At 44.1% G+C, this 27,664-nt stretch overlaps 1 protein-coding gene across 4 annotated transcripts; it reads right to left on the bottom strand.

The window, feature by feature from the left end:
• Window positions 1-2,305: 2,305 nt before the first annotated feature.
• On the bottom strand, window positions 2,306-27,595 carry LOC119453541 (GATOR complex protein NPRL3). 4 transcript variants are annotated; one of them, XM_037715590.2, is made up of 16 exons: window positions 27,359-27,595; window positions 27,178-27,235; window positions 27,044-27,085; window positions 26,425-26,593; window positions 25,978-26,131; window positions 23,617-23,688; window positions 20,414-20,489; window positions 18,459-18,567; window positions 13,627-13,661; window positions 13,050-13,206; window positions 11,932-12,038; window positions 11,568-11,606; window positions 10,673-10,802; window positions 8,790-8,973; window positions 5,872-6,055; window positions 2,306-4,037 (listed from the first exon to the last, which is right to left on the bottom strand). In XM_037715590.2, exons 1-16 carry the CDS (start codon window positions 27,471-27,473, stop codon window positions 3,881-3,883), a joined length of 1,788 nt encoding a protein of 595 aa, XP_037571518.1. In that variant the 5' UTR covers window positions 27,474-27,595; the 3' UTR covers window positions 2,306-3,880. The 4 variants fall into 4 exon arrangements, with proteins under 4 accessions (XP_037571518.1, XP_037571519.1, XP_037571520.1 ...); XM_037715591.2 differs by lacking the exon at window positions 11,568-11,606; XM_037715592.2 differs by lacking the exon at window positions 23,617-23,688.
• Window positions 27,596-27,664: the final 69 nt, after the last annotated feature.

The raw sequence follows: 27,664 nt of genomic DNA, 5'->3' as shown, positions 1-27,664 counted from the left end.
GCGTGCCGTCCTCCATCACAACAGACAGAGGAATCCAAGTTGAGTCTGCATTACTCGCCACTCTGACAAAACTCACTGGAATTTTGCGCATCAGGACTACAGCCTACCATCCGATACGCAGTGGAATGGTTGAGATTCCACCGGCAATTGAAAGCAGCACTCATGACAAGTAAACAGCACTCTTGGGTGGAAGCATTGCCCATCGTGCTCTTGGGCATACGCACTGCATTCAAGGCAGACATCGGCTGCAGTGCTGCGGAACTTGTTTACGACACGACACTACGTCTGCCTGGTGAGTTCTTCGCCTCTGGACAACACCAAGCCCCATTCCTGCCGGCAACTATGCATCTCGCCTTCGTGACATCATGAAGGAGCTCCGACCTACACCTCCGCGACAGCCCACAGAAAGGAAACCATATGTGAGCAGCAAACTTGAGTCCTGTAATCACTTATTTCTGCGGAACGATGCAGTACGACCGCTGCAAGCACCATACGATGGGCCATTCAGGGTTCTCCACCATGGCTGGAAGGCGTCTGACAGCTACCACACACGCAGTGGCAGATGGACGAAGTCACAAAATCGCCTCGATCTCTAGCCACCCTGTGCTGTGTTTCATTTCATTCGTGCTCTCACTAGGGAGGGTAGTGCTGTGGTAAACTCGGAATGCACCGCGATTCAGCCGTGGCGCTGCAAGCACGACAACCGAGGGAAAGGGAAACTAGTGTCCCAAGAAGGCACCAGAAGAAAGGAAATAGTCACTTGTCACCGAGATACTTGGGACGCACGCTTGTCTCTTCATACCGCGCACGTTTCACATTTGGTAACCGCACTTCTCTCTTCGTTTCACGCACGTCCCCACAGAGCCACTAAGTTACCGCGGCGGGTCTAGTCGATGCATCAACTAGCCCAGCAAAATACGCGTTAATATACTACCCAAGGGACACAAAATTTTGTCTCAAAATGGCTAAAGAGATCTTACGGGAACCTCGCCATAGGATCCACAATTTTTTTAAAGGGCTGTTGACATGGCTTGTTTTGGGAAAAGTTCAATGTAGACCCCTTCGAGCAATATTGCAGTAGGTAGCCAGCTCTCTGCCTTGCTTCGACTCCCAGTGCACAATCTTCAGGATTGGCTCCTGTTGTCACAATGTCGCTGTTGTGATTACCATACCGCTGTCATTGTAATATAGGTAGTGCTATATAGGTATATGTCATCATTATGATGCCATCATCATCACCGCTATTATACTTTCGTCGCCAGCATCATTATCATTCCCTATTGACACTGTCATACCGTCGTCATCACACCATTGTCCTTATCATTCTATCGTCGCAATCATGTCATTGTTGCCATGCCATCGTGACTCTGCAAGCATTGTCACCGTCCTTATGCTGTCATCACAAACACACAGTAACCTTGCAAACACAATTGCTCGCAATTGCTCGCAATTGACATGTTTCACCAATGAACACTTTGCAGAATCCCAAATGAGGCTAGATAGTCAGCTACTTGCAAAATACTTCACATAACACTGATTCCTACAATGCACGAGGTCTGCTTTTCTTTGATGTGAAAGTGTCAAATGGCTGATTGAGCGAAAAAGCCGGCATCTGTCATCTGTAGCAGTGGAACGGCAGGTAAATTCCCATCGGCTACGCCACGTCACGAGCACACCTCAACGGAGTTCCCGTTGGCTGTGATGCCACGGCACGAGCACGCCTCGACGTAGCAGAGCGGGGGAAAGGGAACACCTGCTGCCTCGGTAGTGTGCCAGGTGTTGTGTTAGGGGAGAGCGCATCACAACGGCATGTCGCCCTCATTCTCGGAAGCCTGTGTTATCTGTGCCTTCCTCGTCAGCGCAAGCTCTCGCCTGCTTTTTAACTGCACCTCGGTAAGGCCAAATCAAAACACGCTAACCGTCTCAATGTGTTCGCTTGCCTGCAAAGGGTTCATAACTTGAAGGACCATTCAGCGGCGTTCAACTGGATATTAATGCTTTCGCATTCACAACTCATAATAAGTGCTTAGGTGTCCTCGGATTTTCTTTTTCCCCTTCAGGTGGTAGGAGCATGTCGGTGCAGGAAAACCAACTTATGGAGCTCTTTCAGTTTGACATTGCATGGCGCTTGGTTTATAAGGTGTCGATATGATTTTCGTTTGATGTAACAGCACATTTAGCTATGCATTGTCATGGCAGCTTTACAGTGTTGAGAAATTGTTCTAATAAAGGAGCATTCAGCATAACTGGGCTCGGTATAATCAGGTTTGACAACACACAAAGTTTTCAAGATCTACGCTATGGCTTCATAAAGAACAGTCTTTACGACTTCTTTTATTTTTCTGCACAATTTTTCACTGCACAGAAACAACATGGAGGAAGTTCACACCAATGCACTGAGTCCAGCCACTGGTGGCCGGAAACCCACAGTTTCTCATTGCTTCACACACACTAAAACAGTGTGATTAATGAACACGTGCACAAAAACATAGCCATAAGACGCTTTCAAAAGAACCGAAACATACATAAGTTCTGGATCATGCACTTTCCAGACACCATACTGATAGCATGCTTTTTAAGAGAAAAGTGCCTGGCATTAAATTAAAATGTTTTTGCACGAGGCTTACCCTGTGACAAAGCAAAATCTAGAGAAGAACAATTCTGCAGAAAACAGCAAGCTGATTTTTTAAAAAGGTTTCTAGACCAGCTGCCCACATTAACACTAGCCTGCCTTTGACAAACCATGGCAAGCTCGTTACAGTTCATGGGAACTGGACATCAGCAAAACAGAATGCCCGGCATGTAGGAACGTGAAATTGTGAAGTGTTTCATGTGTTGTACTTTTGTTGCAATGCATTCTTCAAACGCTATGCATAACACAGTCTGCTCAAGGCTTACAAAGCACAGTGTATACAAAGCTGCACTGTTTTTACAGTGGATAGGTTGTCTTTGCGACACTCCAGCCCCTTCTTTAATTTACACGTACCTTCATTACTGAAGGTAAGTAAGTGCAGCACAGTTCTAACCCCTCACCACACCACACCACAGTGAAGTAAGCAATAACAGTAGCTGCTCGCTATGACGTGTAGACGATCGAAGTTGCGTGCATTTCCCTAAATATTTCTTTTTTTTTCTTTCCCTAAAAGTGGCAGCCGAAAGAGATAAACACCACTCACTAGCTGCACCACACTCTGCAAAAACGTTGCAGTTAAAGCACTCGCCTATCCTTTGACAAGTTCTAACTACAGTGCGCAATCTTCTTCATGCACGAATGCCAACAATAAGAGACCAGATCACGGAACATTCAAGATCTTGCGCCTTGGCTGCTTTCCCTGCATTCATTCTCACAAAATAAACAAGTGGCTTCACACTTTTGAAATATACAAGGTGCACAGTTGGCATAAAAAGTTTGCGAAGCGTGGTATCCAAGAAAAACTTGCACATTTCCGCAGCCTCGCATTCATATTTCCAGCCTGCACTCATATACAGAAACAACAGTCCCTTAACTTTCTACATATTACAGAACAGGAAAGACTGCAGATCTTATAACTCCACACAATACAACTGTTGTTACATAATGCAAGCCCACTCTTCTTTAAAATTCTCAATCATAACATCTGGCTGTGCTCTTGCCTTTTTAAAAATAATGATAAGTGGTTCAAGAAGTACATATGGCACAACTTCCAGAACAAAAATATGAATGGGTAATCCAAGGTGAGCATGCTGTCATTCCGTCATTTAACAGGCAAAAGTAATTCCTCATATCAACTGCAACAGAACACTGCACTTGAAACAGACTAGCCAGAGCTTTTACCAGCAATGTCCACAGGCAATATGTGGGCCCACTCTTTGAAGAGAAAAAAACCTAATATCCACTATGTCAGCTGTAGAACACCGCTATTGTGGGGTCTTCGTGCTGCACAGTGAAGAGCACCTCCCGGAACTTGTCCAAAAGAGCGAGAAGGTGAGACCGGCGCACATTCTCGTAGTACATGATCTCCTCGAGGTGGTCCTTGCCCTTGAAGCGTGGGCATAACCTGAAATGAGTGGCATGACTTTATTTAAAAACATGTTAGAACGCATGGTGATGCATGAAATAAGGTATAACCGTGCAACTGAAACACCTTCAACACTATACCAACAACGGGAGAGACATTATCTATTCAAATAAGGCACTACCGAACATGCAAATAAAGTGCGGTAAGAAATTACAAAAATAGTTTGTATAATATAAGCATAATATCTCAATATCAAAAGAACATTTCGAGAAAACACAGGTAAATTTTGTATAAGAACATTATTACAAATAATAAAAACAATTGCATAACTTCTCCCACAAGGTGGACAAAAATACAAATAAATGCGCAATATAATAATGGTGTGGCTTTGTATGTGTACGGCAAAAAAATTAAGTGATGTCAAGCACACATGCACAAATATTGTTCTAAAGCTCCCGTGCATTTGCCCCCTTCTGGCTCCACCCCCCTCCCATAAAACTCATGGTAGGCATGAAAAACAAAGAATGGTATAGACTTACAAACTTCAATGAACGTTAAGCACCCAATCAATCTATTACTTCTAAACAGCTTATTACACAGAAATAAAAAAAGAAAATAGCACGCACATTTGGGAATTTGTTTTACTGGCAATGTGGTTCCCTTTGTTTACTTCAGACACATTTCACAACTTACGAATAGAATGCGATTGCGTGATCGGGATCCGTTCGCATCGCATCGTTCGCATACGGCAAGTAGGCTTCATTCACTGCAACACTGAACGTGGGAAAACCAGCTTACAAAGACCAAGCTTACACCGATCCCCTTAAGTCGGCTTCATTTTTAAACTGAAATACATTGCTGGAAAGACGTTTTTCCAGGGGCAATATAAGTGATCTTATATTAAAATGTGAAGGCCCTAGCACCTTCTTTTTATTATTTTACGAATTGTTTGCTGTTGCTGCGACGCGCAGGTCTGGTAGAAATGCTGGAAAAGGGGTTTGTGTTTGAGTTTCCTCGTAGCAGAATTAGGTTTTCTCGTACATTCAAATTACTATCCGACGCCGATTCGTAAACGATTCGACGGCGAATCCGATGCCGAATGGTAAAGGCGTACTTTACCATTTTTCTGACGGATTTCACTGTGAGAAATTCAATTTTTGTTCACCAAAACCTTGCACCACGTGGAGGGCCTGCGCTGTCGATGTGGTTGGATGATTTTCGCCACCACCCACGATCACATGCTGGTTGCCGACACCGGATTTTCTGCGACACGGGGCCCTAAATGCTATCGCGTTAAAACGCGAGACCGATAACCAAAATCTCACTGATCAACTTTCAAACTAATTACTTTATTGCACAAATATTTGCAATTTATTTGTAAAAGGTGAGCTCGCAAGATATAACCGTTTGTAACGAATTCAGAGGATGACACCAGTTTCAAGATATGCGTTTCCAAACTGTGCGACGAAATACACGGATATTCCGGTATTTTTGTGTTTTGATGCATAAAAGCATTACGCTACAAAAGTAAGTGAAACAGCAAAGCATTTTACCACACGTTTGACTATGCTTATCTACAAACTGGTGCTACTTTCAAAATTTGTTCCAAATTTCATGCTTTTAGATTGAAAACTCAGTGGCTTCAATTCGTAAATTGCAATATGTGCGCTAAATTAATTACTTGAAGGTTAGTTACAGAAATTTTGTAAATTAGTAACACAGGCATTTTTAGTTCTTGTGCAAGTAATGTCTGCTTCTCATCCAGCTCAAGCAGCAGATTAGTGCTATATCCTGCAGAGGATTTTTTTTTAATTCTGTTATCTCTATAAAAACACGTGTTATAATAGTGAGAGAGCTGAGAACCTGTGATCACCTGAGAAAAAGCTTGCGGTCTTCGAGGTTCCGGTAAGCAGGCACCCTAGCCACGGCCTCCTTCTCATCCCAGGACAGCGCAAAGCGACCATCAGACTCAGCCGGTGAGAGGTCTTCGTCGGAACCGCACTTGGAAGACTGGCTGGACTGACTCGGGCTGCCAATCATGGAATCTTCGCTGGGCACTGTGAGGAAAGCAACAACATGATGATTACAGTTGGCTTGCCGAGATGCAGTCACATTTTGAGGTATAAAAGATACACATTCAAGCCACCAAAAGAATCCTGGCCAATTTTAGTGCACTTACCCATGTACCCACTTATGCATTTTCTTTTTCTTTTACAGGGATCTTCATACCTGAATCGCACAGTCTGTTTGTGCACTGCAAATGTTCAAAGATACTTCCAGGCCACTTTGTCAGCCCAGGTAAAATTCATGAGCTTTTTAAAACTATGTCGTGTTCCAAAGAAAAAAACGTAGAAATGTGTGAACACTGAATTTATTACCATTATACTGCATTTTTGAATCTGAAACCTGCAGCAGGTCTCTGAGGTGAGCTATTATCAACAGGATCAGCTGGCCACAAACGGTAGATGGTAAGAGTGGAATAGAATCAGCAGAAGGCATCACTACAACATCGCAGCTCTTATCTTGACCACTGTCATGCTCGCGCTACGGAAAGTACATTCAATGCATGCACCGAATTCTCATTGGTGACTACTAGATCGACTAGGCTTTGCTAGTTTCAGTTTCACAAAGTGCCGGCAACATGGTTGACAACCATGCCGGTGACGTCTCAAAATAAAACTACTGCTATTTCTGCTTGACTCAGTGGCCATATTAGACTACGGTTGTGCATACAGGCAGAGTCCAAATTATCACATGATGCGCTGCAAGGTATCTTATATACATTAGGTCTATGGGGCTTGTGGCGGAGTTGTCCGAATAATCTATTTTGACTCTATTACTTTTTGAAAATTTCTATAACATTGTTTGTTCATATTATAGGCCTACTACACTTTATAATTGTCTACCTTTCTCACAAAAAATTGTTATTGTGATAGGATAAGTAGAACCAGAGACATCCTCTCTCTCCAAAACTGTGACACCATGAGAAATTCCGTTTTCAGAATACGAAAGAAAACATTTCATGACATGTTCATGGTGATTATGGCAAAGGCCAAATCAATCAAGGACGACACCAGGATCCAATCAAGCAAAAATACTAAATTCTCCACAAAAACCTGGAGCAAAGGAAAGCGTAAAGGTATTTGGGCCAACATTCAGCTTCAAAGAGCAGTCTCCCTCACCCCCTTAATTTGTTTACCCCAACAGCTTCAAGTTAAAATTAAATTATGGGGTTTAACTCTTTCTCTACCATGGGCAAAATAGGTATTTTTTTTGTATGTTACGGCAGATATTTTTTTTTCTGAAGGAACCACTGCACTCAATATTTAATTTAATACATAAACAGAAAACAAAATGAATGCACTTTTCACGCATAAAAGCTTTTATTAACGAGATGCATGTCACAAAAAAGATATAAATTGTTAAATTCAAGATTGTGCAATAAAATTGAACAAGTTTGTAAAGTCACGCTTGTATCTACTAAGGAAAAAATGCTACGAAAATTATGGGATATACAAATGTATTGCCGTCTATTAGGCACCATCTCTGAAAAAATAAAAATTTTTCATTGAACAGGTATTGCGACACAAAAATTTAACTGCAAGCACTACAGTTGGGCGTGCCGGGCTGCGGCCGCCAATGTTCCGGGCTGGTCTGCGTCGTGTCACTTTCAGACTCAAAGTCCGACGAAAAGTCAGCGTCCTCTGACTTGCTGCTATTCGATGTATCCATAAGATCAGCCGCAGAGGTAGCGGAATCGAGATATCTGCGACTTTACGAAGCGCGCGCACTGTTTCCGGAGCAAGATATTTTTACGTTCTGCTTTGAGGAACGCGAAACTTCGGAGCGCGTTTAAAAATCACCACCTGGCAGGAAAAAAGCGAACTGCTTAGAAAACAAATATATAGTTTCTCCTCTTTCACGTCCGATGGCGCAGTGTGTCTGTGAGCAGCACGGAAGGTCTCGAAAGCAGCGTTTCAAACCATCGATAAAGCGCTAACGATGCCCAATGGGTGTGGTACGGAAAGAGTTAATATGCAAAAGCAACACAAAGGGCCATGAGGGACACCCATAATAAGGAACTCGAGATTAAATTCAACCACCTGGAGTTCTGTAATGCGTCCACTGCGGTTAGAAAGTGACCCTCATGTTCAACAGCAGAATGCCATAGCCACTGCAGACACTGCAGTGGGACATGCACTGTCAAATTGCTAAAATTTATTTTATTATCTTTTTATTTCATTACCCACAGCACCAAGTACAGTATTGTTGTACTGTGCTTCTTCATATTCAGCAGGAAAAAAAGAAAACTGACAGTTTTGCATGAGGGGCAAGGAAACGAAGGGAATAAGAATAGCAAGGTTCAGCATTACGCTCGAGCTCCTCGAATGGCATTCTAACAATTTGTAGCGACAACAAGGCACGACGTAGCCCTGCAGAGCCAATCAAGCGAAGCATAGCAGTGCGTCCATTTGGCTTCCATCATTTTTACAGCGAAACACACTGTGCATCGCTTACAACTCTAGAAACCTTCAACCCTCTACGCATGGGCTGTGCACGCACTGTCGGTACTATGACAGCGCGACAGCGGCAGCACCGGCCGGACGAATGCGGCTCGAGTGTTCACGCAATTGCTTTCGCAATGAAAGGCCCGAACCTCCCACAACATACTTGCAAGTCACAAAGCGATGGCAGAAGCATTTGAAGGGAATGACACCAAGTGGACATCATATTTGCCAAGCACCGCAAAGATGGCCATTCACTATAAAAGCGCTCAGCTTCACTTCTGACCTGAGCCACTGAAGTCCGATTGGCTGGTGGCCGGTCGGTGACCCAGGTGAGGTTCAGACAGGTAAGGCCGCGACCCGAGGTACCCGTTTGTTGGCTGCTCGGTTGGCACGAGGTAGACGTAGGTGTGCAGCTGCATCAGAATCCTCTCCTGAAGCATCCACACCAGGATCTGCAACAGCTGCTTCTGCAGACAGATAAATCAGATGCATGCTAAAGGAGATTCGCTTGCCCCTGTCTGCAGCTGCAAACACCATGTGGTCATTACACCAGTGCCAGCAGAATGAGGAGATTAAGAATGTGCTGCTCAACCTCTTATCACCATCACCATCAAAGTTTTGCTAATTAGAGCAACCTTAACTATTTCGTATGGCTTTACCAATAATCTCTCATGTAATAATTTCTCTAGTATGTTTTCCAACGTACCCACTTTATGTGTTTGAAGTTTCAGTTTTAGCTTTTTTGCAGCAATGGTTTCAAATCTGCCAATGGATGTTATTTGCAATTAGCAAGACTAGTCATTCTTGAGTCTCCTGCAACTAACCCAGGCTTTTATCATTTTACCTACTTATCACACACAATTCCCACTGTATCCATGGAAAATTTCATCCAAATTCAACTTTTAGCACTCTTGTACAGGATACAAACCCTCACTGCGTCCATATACTTTTTGCAAATGCTTATTTCTGCACACTTATAAATGATTACAGCAGCATTAAGAGCTTCAGGAAAGCTAGGCCTTGTGTTCAAATATTAATTACCCATAAAATGCTTGAATTGGTTTGAATTTTGGTAGCACCTAATCAGTGACGTCTATCCCAGAGCTCTGTTTCCTATCATCATCAGTCTAATTTATTGCAAAAAACAACCCCCCCCCCCCCCCCAGAAATCAACTATAATCAACTCTGTCCTGCATTAAACATAAGTTATACTACCCTGAATTTTCCAAAACTTGCACTGATATCCTAAGTGTTACACTGCTGACCTGGTTTAGCTAGAACGCTACATATATAGTCAACATCCCATTTTTATGACTCCCTAGGGGCTGCGAAAACATACAAAAATTCCGGCAGTCAGAAAAAAATGAATGCAGGCCTTTTACTGCCCCCAAGGGCACAAATCACCATAGGCACATCCGAAACAGCTCTGAAGGCCTGCCAGTACACTCACTAGGCGTATCGGTGCTCGTACTGCGACAGGAGATAGCAGGTGCACACATGTATAATTAAAGAATACATACTGTGTCCCGTGACAGTCGCCGCTTTGCACTCTTACTATGCATCACTGCGATACACTGTGTATGCTCGACTGCAGAACACCACAGTTTAGTGGCAAAGCTGACTTTCGAAAACCAACATCATGCAACACTCGACCCCTTGCCATACTTTCCGCGCTTCAAAGCCATCGGCAAGGATAACAAAGGCAGAGTTGGCACCATTGCTAACAGCAGCGAATTCTTTAAATGAAAAACATGGCACCGAACAGATGGAGGCTTGGTAGTGAATGTCGAAGCAGCTAGGCCTAGAGTTGCCACAGTGGCTACGGCCACTGGAGGGATCATCGTGCGAGAGCGCCGATTCAATGCTGCGAGATAATCAAAGCAGCAGCGGTGATGGCTTCAATTTTTTTCATTTCTGACCTGTGGTCACAGCAAGAAGTCCGAAAAATCAGACAGCAAAGGGTTTCGGCATCGTAAATTTCAGGCGTCCTTATACACTGGCTCTATGGGATACAGGGTGGTGTGGCAAAGGCGTCGGAATTATTGGGCATGTCTGAAAAACTTGGCATCGGAAAAAATCAGTCGTTGACTGTATAGCCAATTCAAGCGCAGCATTGAATGCAGATAACATCCAAAAACACAAGTACAGACTACCCATGAGACATACCCGCTCATTCTTCAGGTCCATAGGGTCGTTCAGCTGGGACAATGAAGTCGGCAGCGAGAACTTGGACATAAATGCCGGCAGGGAGACTCCAGGAAACATCTCTGCAAACCTCTCGTGCACTGGAGACTTTCTGAAATTAAAACATTGATTTCAGTTGTGTTATCTCTATTACAGCGAAGCTCACGTGACATGGACCAGAGCATTAGAAAACAGATTTATTTATCATTCCAAGTTTACCAGGTTCATTTAAATACAACGAAGGCATTGGTCTACGATGAAAAGGAAATATTAGAAGGAATGTCAACTACCCAAAGGACAGTTATGCACCAGCCGCACTATCATAATCCATGATTGCTGAGCGTGCATCATTCACAGTACGGTCTCGTGGACAAGCGGCCAAGTGAACAAGCAGCCATTGAGAAAAAGAAAACAGGAAAAAGAACAGATTGAATTGACCTTACAAATACACTACCCTAACTTAGAGAAATAGTAGCTATGCCCCATAACTACAGTGTTTCGAGTCATTTTGACAAAAAGAAAAGCTTGTCGACAGCCTCCAAAGGCAGACTCTTGGTGCCACTGTTAGCAGAGAAATCCGCTTCCCCAGTTGGCTTCTAGGCACGAATAGGGTTGTCATAGCAACAAGGTAATCGCAGAGACAAACCATAGCAAAAGGGCAAGAAAGCAAGTCTGCAAAAGCCAAGCAGAAGAACAGCCACTGCTCCCTCTTAGTGGTGACACCGAGGTTCTCCTTTGGACGCTAATGGTGCTGTGTCCTCTCATTGGTCTAAGCAGGAATGAAAGTCAGCCAGCCATCTCGACTTGTTTGCCCCTTTTGCATCCAAAAATCACCATCGAGCAAGTTTTGTGATTGCGATGAGGCCACAGTACATACCTTTGTGTTTCGGCGATGAAATCCAAACTCTGCATACCACTTTGAGCCGAGTTGATGACAGAGAGTTCATAGAAGAAAAAAAAATTCGGGACCATGGACACAACAGTCATGCGCACAGAAGGCCATCAGAGCCCTGCTGCATTTTTTAAAGACTGGGCTCAGTGACTGCCTTTGAATGTGCGGTGAATGCTGTCATGAGTGTGTGCGCATCCCTTGTCATCCTTTTCCCTTTTCTACCTGCTTACCCCTCCCTTAGCGTAGGGTAGCAAACTGGATGCAACCTTGTTAACCTCCCCACCTTTCATTTTTTTTCTCTTCTATCAAGCAGTAAAGCAAAGGCTCCAGTGCCATCAAACCCACTCACAGATTGGTCGGTGCATTGGGAGCAAGGACGTAGCAGTTGCTCTCACACAGAGGGTAGATGATGGTGGCCTTGGCCCAGTAGACTAGATGTGCCGACAGTTGAAATACCTGAGGCAATGAATCCTCCGATAAGCAATCGAGCCAAACACAGTCCACAGACAATTTCTTTTAAAGCAAACAATGGTAAAGGAGCATCAAACATAACCCCTTTTTGAACACATGAAGCAAAGTAAACTTCTCACTTAAGCCTATGGCTTGATTAAAAAGCTAACAGTATGTGTTCTGCAGAACCTTTAAAAGAAACTAAGGACCACCCAATGAGCAATGGAATGAAAAATTAGTCGTGTAACAATAAAACTGTGAGACAATTGTGCGCATTATACCTAGAGCAAATAGGGGTAGAGATATGGCAGTTGAGAGTGAGAGGAATAAATTAAGTTGGGCTGGCCATGTAATGTGTAGAGCAGGTAATTGGTGGTCTATTAGAGTTACACAATGGCTGCTAAGGGAAGGGAAATGCAGTCAAGGTTGACACAGAACTAGGTGGTATGATGAAGGAATTTGTGCAGGCATAGGACAATGGTGGTAGCTACATCAAAGGCATAAACAGAGACTGCACACAGAGGTCCACAGTGGACACAATAAATTGGGTCGATGATGATAACGTATTCTGCTTATTCTGATATATTACATTCCCTTACCTGCAATCTGCTATAGTGTCAATGGAGTTGTATAATTAACAAGCCACTACAATACACTTTTTCGTTTTTTGGTCATACCTCTGTTGTTCTTTTATAATGTTTTCTCTACAGCTTGCTTGCTTTTCTTTATACTTGGATTTTGTCATTTCTCCCTATTTGTTTAAGGGCCTCAGAGCAAATGCTTAACAGTTGTTCTTGAAAAGTATAGAGACTGTTGATTGACAAAAGAGATATATTCAAGAAATCGAAAAGAGAGAAGGCAGACTGACAGTTGCCACCAAAATTAACACAACTATTTCCCCTTTAACAGTGCAAAATGTACACAGGTGGAGCAGCGATATATATATATATATAATAATTTTCTCAACTAGCCGCATTAAGTTCCCCCGCAACTTCAAAGACAGAAGACCACACGTGCCTGTCGCAGAGTAAGATCCGTATCTGCAGCCAGTTGCACCAGGCTGCGCATTGGGCTGGCCGTGTGGATGAGTCTGACAAGTGCGGATGATGCATCCGTAGGTAGAGATTCCACCAGCTCCCTCGGGTCCACCAAAAGCAGGAGGGAATGGTATGGCCTGGAAAGTTTGGCATGTCCTGGAAATGCTACTGCATTCTCATAATCAGACGTGAATTCTGCAACATATTTCTCGTTTTGTTTTTCTTTCTTCTTGTGCACGCATACCTACCCCCTAACCTGGGGCACCCCCACAAAAGACAAATTGCAGAGTGTTTTTTGTTTTTTTTTTTTGCATGGTGAATGTCCCTTCATCAAACAAGCACGCAGCCTGTCTATAATGCCTATACAGCACTGCAAGTTCTCCGTAATATGTGGTTAAATAACTGCATGTTTCTAGTAGAGCGCTACAGCTGAACAAGAAATACAGGCAAAATTATGAAAAATATAGTACTTTGTTTGCCAGTCACCTCAGTTAACTGGACAATAAAATTTCAGCATGCGCAGCATAGAAACAAACACACACAATGCAAATGCTCACCTGAGTTGTGTCAGGCACTTCTGAATAGCTTCGGCCTGTTGAAACAAAAGAATAGTTCCCAGTTATTTATAGGCTCGCAGTGTCAACATGTCCACGAAAAGATCATGATGCCTCTTAAGCCCAAAATCCATCTGAGACAACCTTCTTGGTGAGCTCTTGCTTCTGCTACACCAACTTCTCACAACTCCATTATGCAATACAGTTGAACCAAGATATGATGAACACTATAATGAATTACTGAAAAGTAAATATAAAGCTTGGTTGGCCATGCATTATTTCAATGACAATTCTACAGTTACATTGAAACAAAAAATGCAAGACAATATTGGTTACAGCAAACTAATATTTGTTCACTCGAAAGCTCAAAGTATGTATTCTGGTAGCTACTTGGCAACATCAGCTTGAGAAACGGACCATTCTGGACACGTAAGTGCATTTCGGCCAGTGGCCTTACTTGGCTAGCCCACTGCCAGCCAGTAAGCTACCATGCCGATCCCATGTGATAACACTGATCACACATATCGTGATTCGCATATCAACAAAGGCGCAAAACGCATATAAAACTTACTGTTGTCCATATGCCATGTATCGGCACAGCTAGCCACTGACGGATGATCAAAACTGACAGGAGAGCCTTTGCTGGCTCATTGTAGGTACAGTGGAATCTCGATGATACGAATCTCACGGGGTCACGAAAAATATTCGTATTAGCCGAAATTCGTATCATCGAAACACAATTAAAACTAGCTAAATTATGGGGGGACGCGGGGATCAGATACGAAAATTGCGAGTAAAATCAATTTTTTGAAAACCATGCGTTTCAGTATCTGCAACGCCTAATCTACGCTGTATCAAAATGGTTTGGCTGAAAACGCAAAAAAATTAATGCGTCAGTGCACAGGGTGAGAAAACAGCTTTAAATCGCGCAAAATCACCGCAGTTCACGGAGACATATCTTGTATTTCCCCCCACCGAGCGCCGCCATCTTGGTATCGTTCGAAAGCTCCAAGTTTCGCCATTCCGCTTCTCAATTCGTCCATCGTCACCATCTTGTAACAAACGCACAAACACAAAAGAAACACGGGTCTGCGATAGGTAATCACACGGGCCCTGCGATGAAAGCGGGCCTCCGATTGGCTGCCGTGCTGAAAGGTCTCTCCATTGGTTGCTGCTGTGGCAGAGGCAAGATGGCAACCGCAGTTTGCTTCGTAAACCACACCGGCGTCTTCACTTGACACGCAGAATTCAGATTACTGAGAGCTCCCAGGTTAGTGATGGATCGTTGCTCGATGGAGAAGATATTTTGGATGAAGCACGCCTTCGGAATATGGAAGCGCAAGCCTCCTACAGCAAGAAAAATACGGCTATTAGCGGGAGAAGCGGAGGAGCACCCAACTGAACTTGCCGCACTACCTTGCACCGTGGATTACGTGCCGCGCTACCTTGCACCGTGTGACTCCAGCAGCGAAACCGACAATCGCCCTGTGCCATCGGTACCGATAACGCAGTCGACGGAAGACGCGCCAACGGAGGCTCCCGCGTCTCGGCGTATGGCTACGCGAATCAGCCGAGATTGTATCTCGGTAGACATAGCTCGCTGCGACTAGGCAAAATGCCGCAAGCACAAAGAACGCGGCCCGAAGCACAGCAGCCACTCTGTCTGATGGGCGGCCGAAAAGGAGGAAAAGCACAAAAGCAACAAAAGCGCCACCGCTTCAAACTCTTCGCGCCCAGTCGCGGCCTCCGCGCTGTCCGGTACCGCGTCCCACGCGTCCGCACCAAAAGAGAAAGCGAGAAAGCGCGTGACTGCGCGCTGTTCTCTTTCGCGGCCGTCGGTGGGGCGACGTTTGTTCGTATGAACAGACGCGGGTTGAAAATTGATTCGTAACAACCGTTCTCTAGCACGTTGCAAAGTAATGGGGCTCGGCCGGGACCACGGAAAAATTCATATCATCCGGAAATTCGTATTAGCCGTGATCGTATCATCAAGATTCCACTGTACCCTGCTAGCGTTTCTTCCACATAAACCTGACTGCAATTTTTTCCCACAAATAGTCTATGCTTATAACAAATATCGGATATAACAAAGGTATTTTCGTGTCAAAGAGATGGCAGGTTTGTGCAAACATGCAATTTTCCTGAAATGGCCAGTACAAGATGATTAACGGTGAAGCACAGCGTCTCAAAGCACTATCTGCAACGAAGAAAGAATAACAGAAACTGGCACGCTCGTAGCTTTTTAAGAGACTTGTTGCTAGTTGATGTAATGCCCACGAAACAGTAGTACGGGTGGCTATTATAAGAGCACTTCCTTCCTGCCGTCTGTGACCTAACAAAATCTGCCACGCGCATGCAAGTTTCTTTTATTCACACAATTTCAAAAGTATATGATGAAAGATGTTTAATGAAAAAGCACCGTTAAACATCTTTTGTACCAGCCCATTTCAGGAAAGCTTCATGTTTGTGCAAACCTGCCAGTTGTTTTTGGATTCTGTCACAGCTGTCCTCGATTCGTCGTCGAAGTGAAGTCGATCACCGGGGTAGACAAGCCGGTTGGTCGTTCCGTACTCGAGCGAACACAGTGAAAAGAGTCAGAGTCGGGAGTAAACAAAAAAAAAACAAGATATTTATCTTCTGATAAATATACACAAATTAATAAATTAAAATAATAAAGAAAAGCACAAGACAGACTAACACACCTGAACTTAATATAACACAATGATGAAGACAAATAAATACGAGCACTTAACAGTAGATATAAAAAAACAGTGCGAGGATCAGATACACAAGAATACACGTAACAGTATTTCACTAAAACAAAGTTCAAAAGGAATCAAAGTTAAAAAGAAAACAAATGATGTCATACGCATGGCCGGGCAGCCGCAGCAAGTCCATAAACCGTGGAAGTCGGTGCACAAAGCTTTCCCAAAGGATACTGGCGGTCCGATCTTGTCGAGGTGGATGCGAATTGCTGGGCTGGGTTGCCCGGGAGTCTAGATTTGACGTCTTCTCTCAAGCAGGTTGAGCTAACTTGAGGCGAACTACCGTGAGCTTCGTTGCAGACGCTGGTTTGACGTCTCGTACGTCAACAAGTTCCTCGGAGTTCCAACGTGGCCAGGCGGCCCAGGCAATACTGGACGGCACTAGCCCCCCGACGGCTTCTCAGCAGCGCATAGGTTCAGCTTCTAGACTAATCAGCAGGGCCCAAAACCTGCGCTTAAATAGCCTCTCCTTTCCCTAGTTCCCTATGTAGGGAAACTGCCGGTATGCAGAGTTCTCAATTAATTCACGGCTCCTCCCAAAAGTCTTGGCCGCGCCCCTTTCACCATGGACGAAGAACGGCAGATTCTCCTCTCTCCCAAGGTCAGGGGGCCAAGGTCGAGCCCGGCACTACCACACGGACGTACACGCACATTTCTGGGTCCGTAATCAGCGTGTCGCGTCTCGAATCGAGATGCCACCCCGTGAGGCCACGACGCTTTTGACGGCCGTAATTCGGCGTGTCGCTAATCGAAATCATACGCCGCATAGTGAAGACCCCATGTTTTTGACACCCGTAATTCGGCGTGTCGCTAATCAGCGTCAAAACCACTCGAAAACTCTTGAAAATGTGTCGCTCTGTGACAGTCGCTAATTGAAATTATACGCCGCATAGTGAGTGCACCACGTTTTTGGCGGCTGTTAATTGGCGTCAAAAACCACTCGAACTCTCGAAAATATGCCGCTCCGCGACAGATTCAAATGACAGTATGGCTAGATGCTATTACATGTCTTGATTCATTTGCTCGACAAGTGTCAAGCAAACAGACAGTTGCTAGTGTGCATGGTCTGTGTATGTAAGACATTTATGTGCCAGTGTTCCTGTTTGTGACTTCAGCAGCTTAAATTAATCGTTTAATAGAAAATGTTGCAATATCACGAAGTATGACTGGCACAATACTACATACTGTGTAATGAAGAAGAGTAGCTTGCGCCTCAGCGGCATAGCCACCGGCATGAGCTCATGGTTGCTGTCCTTGGCCGAACGCTTCTGACTGCTCCCCGTTCGCCTGCGTTCATTGCTAATAAACCTCTTGGCAAGTGGTGGAAGTGCTGGATTTCGACCACCCTGGAACTTCGGAGTCACACTCTACCCCCCATCATGCCCAACGACGCAAGTGGCACTCGTGCAACTCCTCCACCTGTGCCGCCCACCCTGGTTTGTGCTGGTGCCTTACGTCATACAACTCCCCTCACTTCCCCTCGACATTTGTCTTCCCCACCTGACTCTTAGGTATCCTAATAATCAACTTTCCCACAAGACATGCATGCGACGGTGGGAGTCGGTGTAGTTCTGCAGCTATGACAAAGGATAATGCATGTTTTCAGACGCTCGCAACACTTGACATTGTGCGTAACTTAGGTGCAGGAGACAATTGCTCCCCCTTTTTGGCAGTGGGTGTCCACACACACGGACCAACAGCACGCTCACCAGTGAACTTCGCAGAACTATCCTGCAGAAGACTCCTCAAAAGGGTTTGAAATGTGGCACTTCCGTGGGTGAGTGTTCACTCGGATGTGCTTCTGTCCACAAGACCCCGACTGCAAATAACCCAGGTCTCACAGTCTAGCATGGAAGACAGATTCGCTCAGTGTCCTTGGGTGGTAACTCGAACGCCCTCGATTCCTCAACGTGTCTCAACGAGGGACTATATTTTGCATATCAGCTAGTCATCGTCGTTGTACAGAAGGAACAATAAATGCCATTTTGTATGCTTGCGCTGCTGTGCTGTTGAGCTCTTCAGCCCCGCAGCCTACAAGTCGTGACGGCACAAAATAAAAAAGCAAGTCACCTTGACACAGCTTCTAGCCAGGTGCAGTCGGTGGACCTTGTGTGGGAGGCAGAAGGACACATTGATCCAACGGTTGATGTGCAGCTGTACTGAACCACTGCTGTGCAACCTGCAATGACCACAACGTCACTGCAAGTTGCCAAAAAACTAAATACTATTTGTCAGAAACTTTATCAGAAACCAGAAAGTTGTGTATAGTAGCCAGTTAGATAATTAATCGACTAATTTTCACGTTACTTTTTAATTATGAACTGTAGTGCACACAACACTTGCAGTCGGTGCTCAGAGCATGTCCACCAGTAGTTATTGAACAATCGAATATTGCGCCTTGTCACAAGGGTGGGCGTCGCCACACAGCAGGCGGCTCGAGAGGAGACGGCGTGATAGCGTAATGTGCGACTAAAACGTATGCGCCACCACCTGCTTATGTCTGTAGTTGCAGCGAGACAGAAGGCAAAATTCAATTTGCACTCGTGCCAGGATCACATGTGCGTGTCCTGCCTGAGTGGAAACGTCCAAGACATCGAAGCGAGCACAGGTTTATTCTCCGCTGTCTGGCAAATGCTATTTGTAAGCAGTTGTTCTTTAATAAATACCGAGCAGAAGTAATCCTCAGACAACCCTTGAATTTGACGCAATATTTTTCTGTAAAATTTGTCTGCAAGTATGAGTTCTGCATTATTTTATGCCACAGTGCATAAAGAAGGCTTTCGGGGAAAACAATTTGCAGAATGCCAACACTTTTTACCACATCTTTGGGCACAGATATTTTTAACGTGGTGCTAGTCCCAGGATTGTCACTGAGCAGATAAGCCTTGAGCAGTGGACGCCTTCAATTACGCAATGTCAATATGTCCACTTGGGTTAGTAATTAATGAAGTTTAGTTATCGAGATCCCACTGGCAAATATTGTATTAATTCTGAAGCTTGCCACTGCTATGACTTTGGGCCAGAAAAAGTTATTTTCCCTCTGATATTACTTTCTATATTTGGAGACAGTTGTCCGTGAAACAGCCTGTACGTGTACATACTGCAAAATCCCCACACTTCCTCAGCCCCCATCACAAGGTTTCCACAAACTTTTACTGGTCAACAGTAAGAATGAGAATGAGACAAAAGACCTCGCCAGGTAAGTCTCAAAGGCAACCAAGCACATCATTTTAAAACTGCAGTGCACAGGCAGCATTAATGGTGCAAAACAATCACTGCTACCACGTTAATTTCGGCACTTACTTTTGCAAGCAAAATGTCACTGCTTTAGCATCAGGACATGGGCAACTATGTACAGCCCCTTTTCATAATTCACAAGTGCACTTCATTGTATTACCCACTTGCACGAACAAAGGAGGCACTGGCCGTCCTTTAAGTCAAGATATAGCGCGAGCCGTGCATGGTGGTACTTGGCTGTGACCATTTCATCACAGCAGCTCCATCTACATTTTCCATCTCATAAAACACACAAACTCTTAACGAAATCCCGTACCTTCAACGTGCAAACGAACTACCTTGCAAAAAAACTAGCATTACATTTGGTAAAAGTGCCCACCGACAGATTATGACCAAGTGCTGGCTGCAAACAAGGTGCAACTTTGTCTTCGGACAGATCTAAAAGATGTTCGCAGAACCCTCACCACGAGACAGAGGTCAGCTGGACAAGCAACATCCGAGTGCACGCATTCATCTCAAGTGTGACCAAGACACCAAGTGCCACCCCAGGTTCAGAAATGTCTGCTTTTTTCACGATGGTTTGGCGAGTGACCAAAACTTCTTCATTCACCCTAGTTTTTCAGTGGGCGTTCGAAGGAGAAAGCGTTATTAGGCCCAAGTCAGGCTCCCAGCAGTCTTTTGATATCACTTGTAACGCACTGCTCAGACACAAGCTTTTCTCTCTTTTCCGTGCCATTTATGCCCCAATGTGTCATCGGGCTGCAGTAAAAATAACAAGGTCAACTTACTCATTGTATGCACGCTGCAAGTCTCGGGCCAGCTGACTGCGTTTTAGGATCAGGTAGTACGGCGATTCCCCGCTGTCTGGGTGAGCACATAAAAAAAAACAATAAGCAAGTCCTATATGTCTACAAATTTGCAATGAAATGCATTGGTGTTCAGCTCCTAATTTCCTAGAAAGCATTATTGTATTTACTCCAATCTAGGACGACCCCCATTATTGGAAAGGTCAGGAAATACAAAAATATTTCTTCAAATGCAAGCCGAACGCAAAAAAAAAAAGACGTTTGACTGTGACAAGAATGTGCATTTTATTACGTTTTATTGATATGTTGAAGTAGACAATTGTTTGAACTTGCTTTTAGCGATGCCTGTAATGTTAGCGACCCTGCTCGCCTTCCTTCAATGTTAAGACATTTATGCTTCTTCTTGTCTTTTGAAAAAATTACGAACATCTTTTTCTTCCTAGTGGCGTCAAGTTTTCTGCGGTCAAGTAAAAGCCATTCGCTTCGCAGCGCAGTTGAAAAGACTTCCTTCCAGTGTCTGGCCGTACTGTGGCCAAAAGGTGATGTTAAATATCTGAATCTTCGAATCTAAGCTGACCCGAGGCTTTCATACAATATTTTCCAAAGAAAAGCATCGGCCTACATTCGAGTAAATATGATAAAGAGCCACAGTAAACTTTCCTTAAAGACTGCCGTACTCAGTACAGGAACAAAGCTACGTAAAGCACCAATGTATTTCACGACACATTTTGGTAGTAAATGTATCCAAACCAACTGGACTTACACTCCAGTACCGAAGAACGGGCAATAAACTTAGAAAATTTACAAGCTAATTAGTAAGAAATAGTTAGGAGCAATTCTTTAACATTAGTATTTGAATTTCAACAGGAAAGCAGATGAAGTCAATTTCTACTGGAAGTTTTAACCAGAAAAAAATTAGTTTATTAGGAAAAGAAACGCTCTGTATTTCCCAAAATACAGATTTAACAACAAGCGATAATGCGCAGTGAAGGGGGTATTCTCAGTTTTTTACTTTCAATGATGCAATCACTTTCACAAGGTTACACGTGACTACTGCTCCCAGCATGTCATCGCCTACTGGCAACAGCATTCCTGGCACAGTGGCAAGCATGTCGTCTTAGCACTGTGTCAGAAACACGCTCGCCCATAGGCACCACTGAGTGCTAGTCATGTGAAATCTTGCAAAAGTGATTGTCTTCCCGAAAGTAAATAACCAAGAATACTTCCCTTGAACTAAAAAAAAAAGGATCAACTATTTCTGTGAACTAAATTTACTGGCTCAACAACCGAAAATTTACATTGAGGCAGCATGTTACGGTGAATAAATCCACTGTGGCTAAACAGCGCAAGCAAGCACATACACGGGGAAGATGGGACAAGACAGCGTACCGACTTTCAACGAAACTTTATTGGCACGTGCACAAACACATAGGCAGAATATCAGCACTATCGCACAAAAGCAACAAACAACAAGCAAAAGAGCAGAAAACCACAATGGATCTAACAAAGCCTTCCTTCGGAGACATGATCAAAGCCTGGATAACACACTCATCACCTGCTTTAATTTTATGACAAGCCTCAATTGTCAATCTAGTAAGAGCATGCTTGTCCTTAAACAGCCCCGTAGTTTCCTGAAACTTAGGACAGCGTTAGCACGAGCGGTAGGGCGTGGCCAGATGGGCTAAATCACTCGGTTTAATTGCAGACGCATGCTTGGCCAAATGCTTTTTCAGGTACCTGTCTTACCTATATATCACTTCCCACATGACAAAGGCGTGGAATAGATGAGGCTTGTTGCACACCTGACAAAAGGTTTCACATGCTTCACCCCACAGCCGCTCCCCGTGAGATAGTCGCATCGTTTTCAACTTTCTGCTGCACTGCAGAGCACAAACTGCCCAAGTGCAGAGGGGCTGTGAGAATTTATGCACATACGGGACGACGACTGTCTTTACACACACAGGTAATGGCGCGCAGGCCTGTATTTCCTCATACTTGGCCACATTTACAAATCTGTTACAAGCAGACACAACACAGTGCTTGGAATAGCCTGCAGCCCTTTACCAGATGACTAGTAAAACCTTCTTTCAACACATGCACACACGATTATTTAGCGCAGACACACGAAAAACAAATGACATTTTTCACAAGCTTAAAACGTGCCGACACAATATTAAGGAGTGGATGTTTCAGCGCAGTGAGTACACTCAGCACACACGTTTATTACGCTTCAGCTTCAAATCGAGAAATTGCAACTCGTTTTTTCTAGGCAGCCCAATGGTAAACTTCAGGCCAAGACACCATTCCTTAAACATCTTGAAAACATCTGTGGCCTTGGTTGAATTCAAAGTTCTCCAAAAACACCAAGTAATCTTTTACGTACCACTACACTCCGAGGAGCTAAACCACTTAGGTTGTGCTCAATAGACTTGTCAACACCACTCAGGAAGACACTGCTCAAAATGGGCACCAATTTAAACCCTACGCAGATCCCAGACTTCTGCACGATAACACCGTTGGCCTATCCAACAAATGCAGAATTTAAATATGAACTAAGCAACCCTGAAAAAGCTTCGACAGGCACTTCGTACTTTGGCTACACACAAGCTTGTCATTCTCTTCTGTAGCACACTTCTCAACAGACTTCAAAAGCTCAACATGCAATATAGAATGAAACAGGTCTCCCACATCAAATAGACATGGCCTTGAAATCTCCAGGATTATGCTCTCTTAGGAATTCCCCTAACACATTGGAACCAGACAACAGGAAGGGATCCTCGACTTCCAATGAGGCTAAATGCAATGGCAGGAAGCTGGAAACATTGTGTGGCCAAGTGCCTCTTACCAAGACTATGGCTCCGAGGGGCATCCCATTTTTATGCAACTACATGGTGAAGAACACCTGTAGTTTTGCTTGCTTAGCTTTATGGACAGACTCTGCTAGGCTCTCTAAATTATCGCTTCTTAGCACTGTCATGGCCCACACCTTCACCTTCGTTCTTGTCAACTGCATCACGTGCCTTTTCCGAGAATGCGCCTTTGGAAATAACAACAAAGAAACCCTCTTCGTTCGGTTCCAGTCACCTGAGCCCATCTGATACAAGCTGGTTAACCACAGGACTGCTTTTGCAGCTACATCAACGCATTCTTTGTCAGCTGTGCAACAGGCCTCGTCTACACCCTACCTTTGTCACGTGGGACGTGATATATAGGACAGACGGGCAGGTGCCTGAACAAGCGTTTGGCCAAGGATGCGCCTGCAATAAAAAAGGGCGATTTAGTCCATCTGGTTACGCACAGCCACTCGTGTCAGTGCTATCTAAAGTTGCAGGAAACTAAGAAGTTGTTTAACTCCTTAAGCGCTTTATTTTTTTCACGAAAAGTGACCTTATGTTGCTTCTTTATTACGGCACATTTTCAAACTTCCCTTTCTCTAAAACACTACTAAAGTGTTTCTAAGTCAACTTACCTCACACTTTATGCATGCAAACCTAATGTTATCTCTTCACTAAGCGATATAGATGTTTTTTTATTTTATTACTAACTAGATACTGCAGGCCAAAGTATGGCCCTAAGCAGGAGTGGAAAATCGTTCAGTACCATAGACCATTTTTGTTTGCAACAGAACCTTTCAAAATGTGGCCAAACAAATTAAGTAATATTTCAATAAAAAAATAGCTGTACTAAGCAATTTCGAAGTGTGTCATTGCCACAAACGGTACAGTCTGAAACGAGGAAAACGCTTTATATTACAGTCTTTAAAAATCAACTATTATGTGAAGCAAAAGTTGGCACCAAAGTAAGTTTTTCATCCATTCTTCTTCTGCTAAAGCAGTTCACAAAGTGCGTGAAATTTCATGAAGCTCAAAACGGCGCGCAGAGCTTTGCCAGATGGCTTGCACCAGGCCCTACGCAACCCACGAGCAAGCTGTCAGTGGATGATACCATCTTTGAAAAGCCCCTGCCAAAAGCCACCCAAAGAGCGCGATTTCAAGAAGGCCATCCTTGAGCGCTGACAAAGTGCTGTTATCTATGTAGTAGAAGCAACAAAAAGAAAGCAAGTGAATGCATTCCATTCGTCCAAATAGTTTTGAAAACAGAAATAGATAGTTTTAGTTTAGCGTATGCTATACCATTGCGTACGCTTTAAAATAGTGGTCTTCACTGCGCATGCACAGAACGCTATACGACCCATAGCGTATAGCGTACGCATGCTATTTCTCAGATTTAGCGTAACCGTATTTGCATGGTTTGCATAGTTAACATAAAACATGGCGGCGGTCCCCGCTGCCCGCTTTGAATTGAATTTGGTGTTTCTTTTGTAGAATTCACTTCGTTAGTAGCAAATCACTGCCCCCGTAAAGGGCTTTCGCTTACTCTCAGCCGGATTCGACGACAGTGTATTATGGATAACCTTGTGGAGTTTTCGAGATCGTGTCTCGTTTCAAACGACACGAAGACTAACAAGGGAAACCTTTTAGATATGTCAGCGCCACCTATCGGTGAATTCGAGAGATAGGCGTGATGATGGTGTATGGCCTCTGAGATCGGAAGATTTCGAAGAATAACTAAAGCTGTAATAAACGTGCGCTGCTTAGCGTACACTGTACTATAGCGTACAGCGTACGCTATTAGTTGCGCACGCTATACTCAAGCTGTCTAATATTGCCGTGGACGAGCTGAGCTCATTTAAAGCAAAGCTTACCAGCCTTACATTAATGAGCTAGAGAGAGAGAAATGGGATGGGAAAGGCAGAGGACTAGCTAGGCTCATCCAAAGCGCTTGAGAATAAGCATGCTCTCACTAGATTCATAATTAAGCCTTTTCATACTATCAAAGCGGGTGACGAGCGCATAAGCCAGACTTTGATCATGTTGTCACCGAAAGAGGTGGCTTTTGGGTATGTCATAATTTCCTATTGTTTTTTCTTGCTACTTGTTTCTTGTGTTTTTATGTGATAATGGTGATATCCTGCTCATATATTTGTGCACATGCCAATAAACTTTAGTTCAAAGTCACTGACCCGTTTCATTCCATCTTTCCAGTTTACAGTGGAACCTCGTTGATACGATCTTCACGGGAACCGGAAAATAAAGCGTATCATTCGAAAATCGTATCATCCAACCAAATTGTATATTGGGAAAAGAAAAAAAAGCTTATTGTCCAGAAAAACGTATTACGCAGAATCGTATCAATGTGGCTCCACTGTACATGCTTCCTTGCGCTGTTTAGCCACAATGAATTAATACCAACTAGCTCAACTGTCAATGCTGCTACAGAAGGTAAGTGTTGGCTATGTCACAGTGCAGTAAGTAAGGCTTGCACGAGAATGCGCCACCTCGGCAACCCATCCCCCGTATTTTCTAAAGATAAACAGTACCATTTTTTAAACACATTCTTTTGAATCAATAAAACACTGTCAGATTTCTGATACTATTGCTGAAACTAAAGGTGCCTTGAAAGAAAGCTTTCCGTCACCAGAGACAGTGCCACCAAAAATGACCATGAGCAGTTTTATAAATCAAGGAAACGAGCAGATGGCTCACCTTCGGGCATGGCCACAGTGTCGTCATGGGCTCGCAGCATGCTCTTGAGCTCATAACTAAGATAGTTGCAGCGGTTCTCTTCAGAGGACAGGGCTATCGCAATCTTGTGTGTGAAGTCATGGTAAAAGTTGACAATATCGTGACTGGCATAGGCCTACACAGAGCGCGAAAAAGATGTGAAATTTGTGCAATGTTACCTTCCGATGAGTAGTCAGGGCGCAAGCACAAGCACACTGTTATTATCGACATCTTGATGACTCATCATGAAGCAGGTGAAGTTTCAGTAATTGGTCACTGCTTTCTACACTGCATACATACCAATGTTTGGTTTTCACTGCTTTTTGCATTGCATTCATAACAACTTGCCCAGCTTGCCAAAAATGCTGACATCTCTTACTAACCAAGAACAAGTCCGCTTACACTCAGATTCAAATAGATTGGCTATACCTTGAGGGCGAAGACGACGTTGAACATGAGAAACGTTGACGTCTCTCGTTTCGAACACAGCTGGACGGGGTGGCCCACAAACCGTACATCATTCACCTTCAGTTCGAACTTTCTGTTGCAGAGTTCACTCTTGGTGGCGAAGAGGTTCGAGAGGGCTTTGTCCGAGATTCTGCCACAAGACAAGAAACCATTTATCACCTAAACTTGCACAGAGAGAAAGTCATGTTATCTCAACAAAGCCTAAAACAAAGTATGTGAAAGCGCACAGACTTCGTTCAAAACACACTTGCAATATACACCAAACACATTCACAAAAAAGGAACAAAGCACCTGAGTGCCTATGCAGTACCCGATTCTTGAGAATTTTATTTTGCACTCATCAGCTCCTCTTGGTATGAACGTGTGTGCTATATATACTTATACAAAAGACTTTCAAAACAGTCCTTTTAAAATTCATGAGCCATCAAAATGAAGAAAGCAAGTACTGAATGCTTGTAGCTTTTCACAATTCAATTAAGTTATCTTAAACGTTCCTAAGCTGGCCTAAACATCGCTGTACGGTTATGATGTCCATGCATTTCAAGCTATTACTCACGAGAGCAGTACCTTACATACTTACAAAACTAAGTTTTTGTCGGAAATCTCCGAACAACTCCGGGCTCTGAAATTAGAAATAAAGAAAAAGCATAACGTCAGGTTCGGCCAGCAACGGGGGAGCAGGAATAAGTTCGTTCGCGACAGTTTGGTTCGCACCTCGTTATATTCAGCGTGTCTTCGTTCACAGTGAGCGAGTACGGGTTGGTCCGTTTCCCTGAAAGAGTGCAGATTCGAACGCATAAATGCTCCACATGGTCTTTACAAGTGCGTGCACCACTGACGAACACGCTGAAAAACAGCTGCTGCCGCCGCCGGCATTGTAGGTCATTTAACTCACTGTTGGCATGGGAGTCGCTTTCCGTGTCGACGGCGTACGGATAACGGAAGAGAAGCCGGTCACCTTTACTGCCCGATTTCACTAGGTATACACCTAAGGGACTAGCTTCATCCATGATCAGGTAGTGACGTTGCGTGTACTCCGTGGTGTCATCGTTTTAAAAAAACCACCTCCCGAAGCGGCCTCAAATCACGTAAGCCGACGCCAAAGTTTCTCGAAAGTAGTCCCACGCGATGATAGTGTAGCGACACAATGTTTGTTGACGTTCAGGGCAATTCAACTTGCCCCTGCTCAAAAACTTTCCGT

The sequence above is a fragment of the Dermacentor silvarum genome, chromosome 5, assembly GCF_013339745.2.
Source record: "Dermacentor silvarum isolate Dsil-2018 chromosome 5, BIME_Dsil_1.4, whole genome shotgun sequence".
Lineage (NCBI taxonomy): Eukaryota > Metazoa > Arthropoda > Arachnida > Ixodida > Ixodidae > Dermacentor > Dermacentor silvarum.
This window is presented reverse-complemented; position numbering and strand designations above follow the sequence as displayed.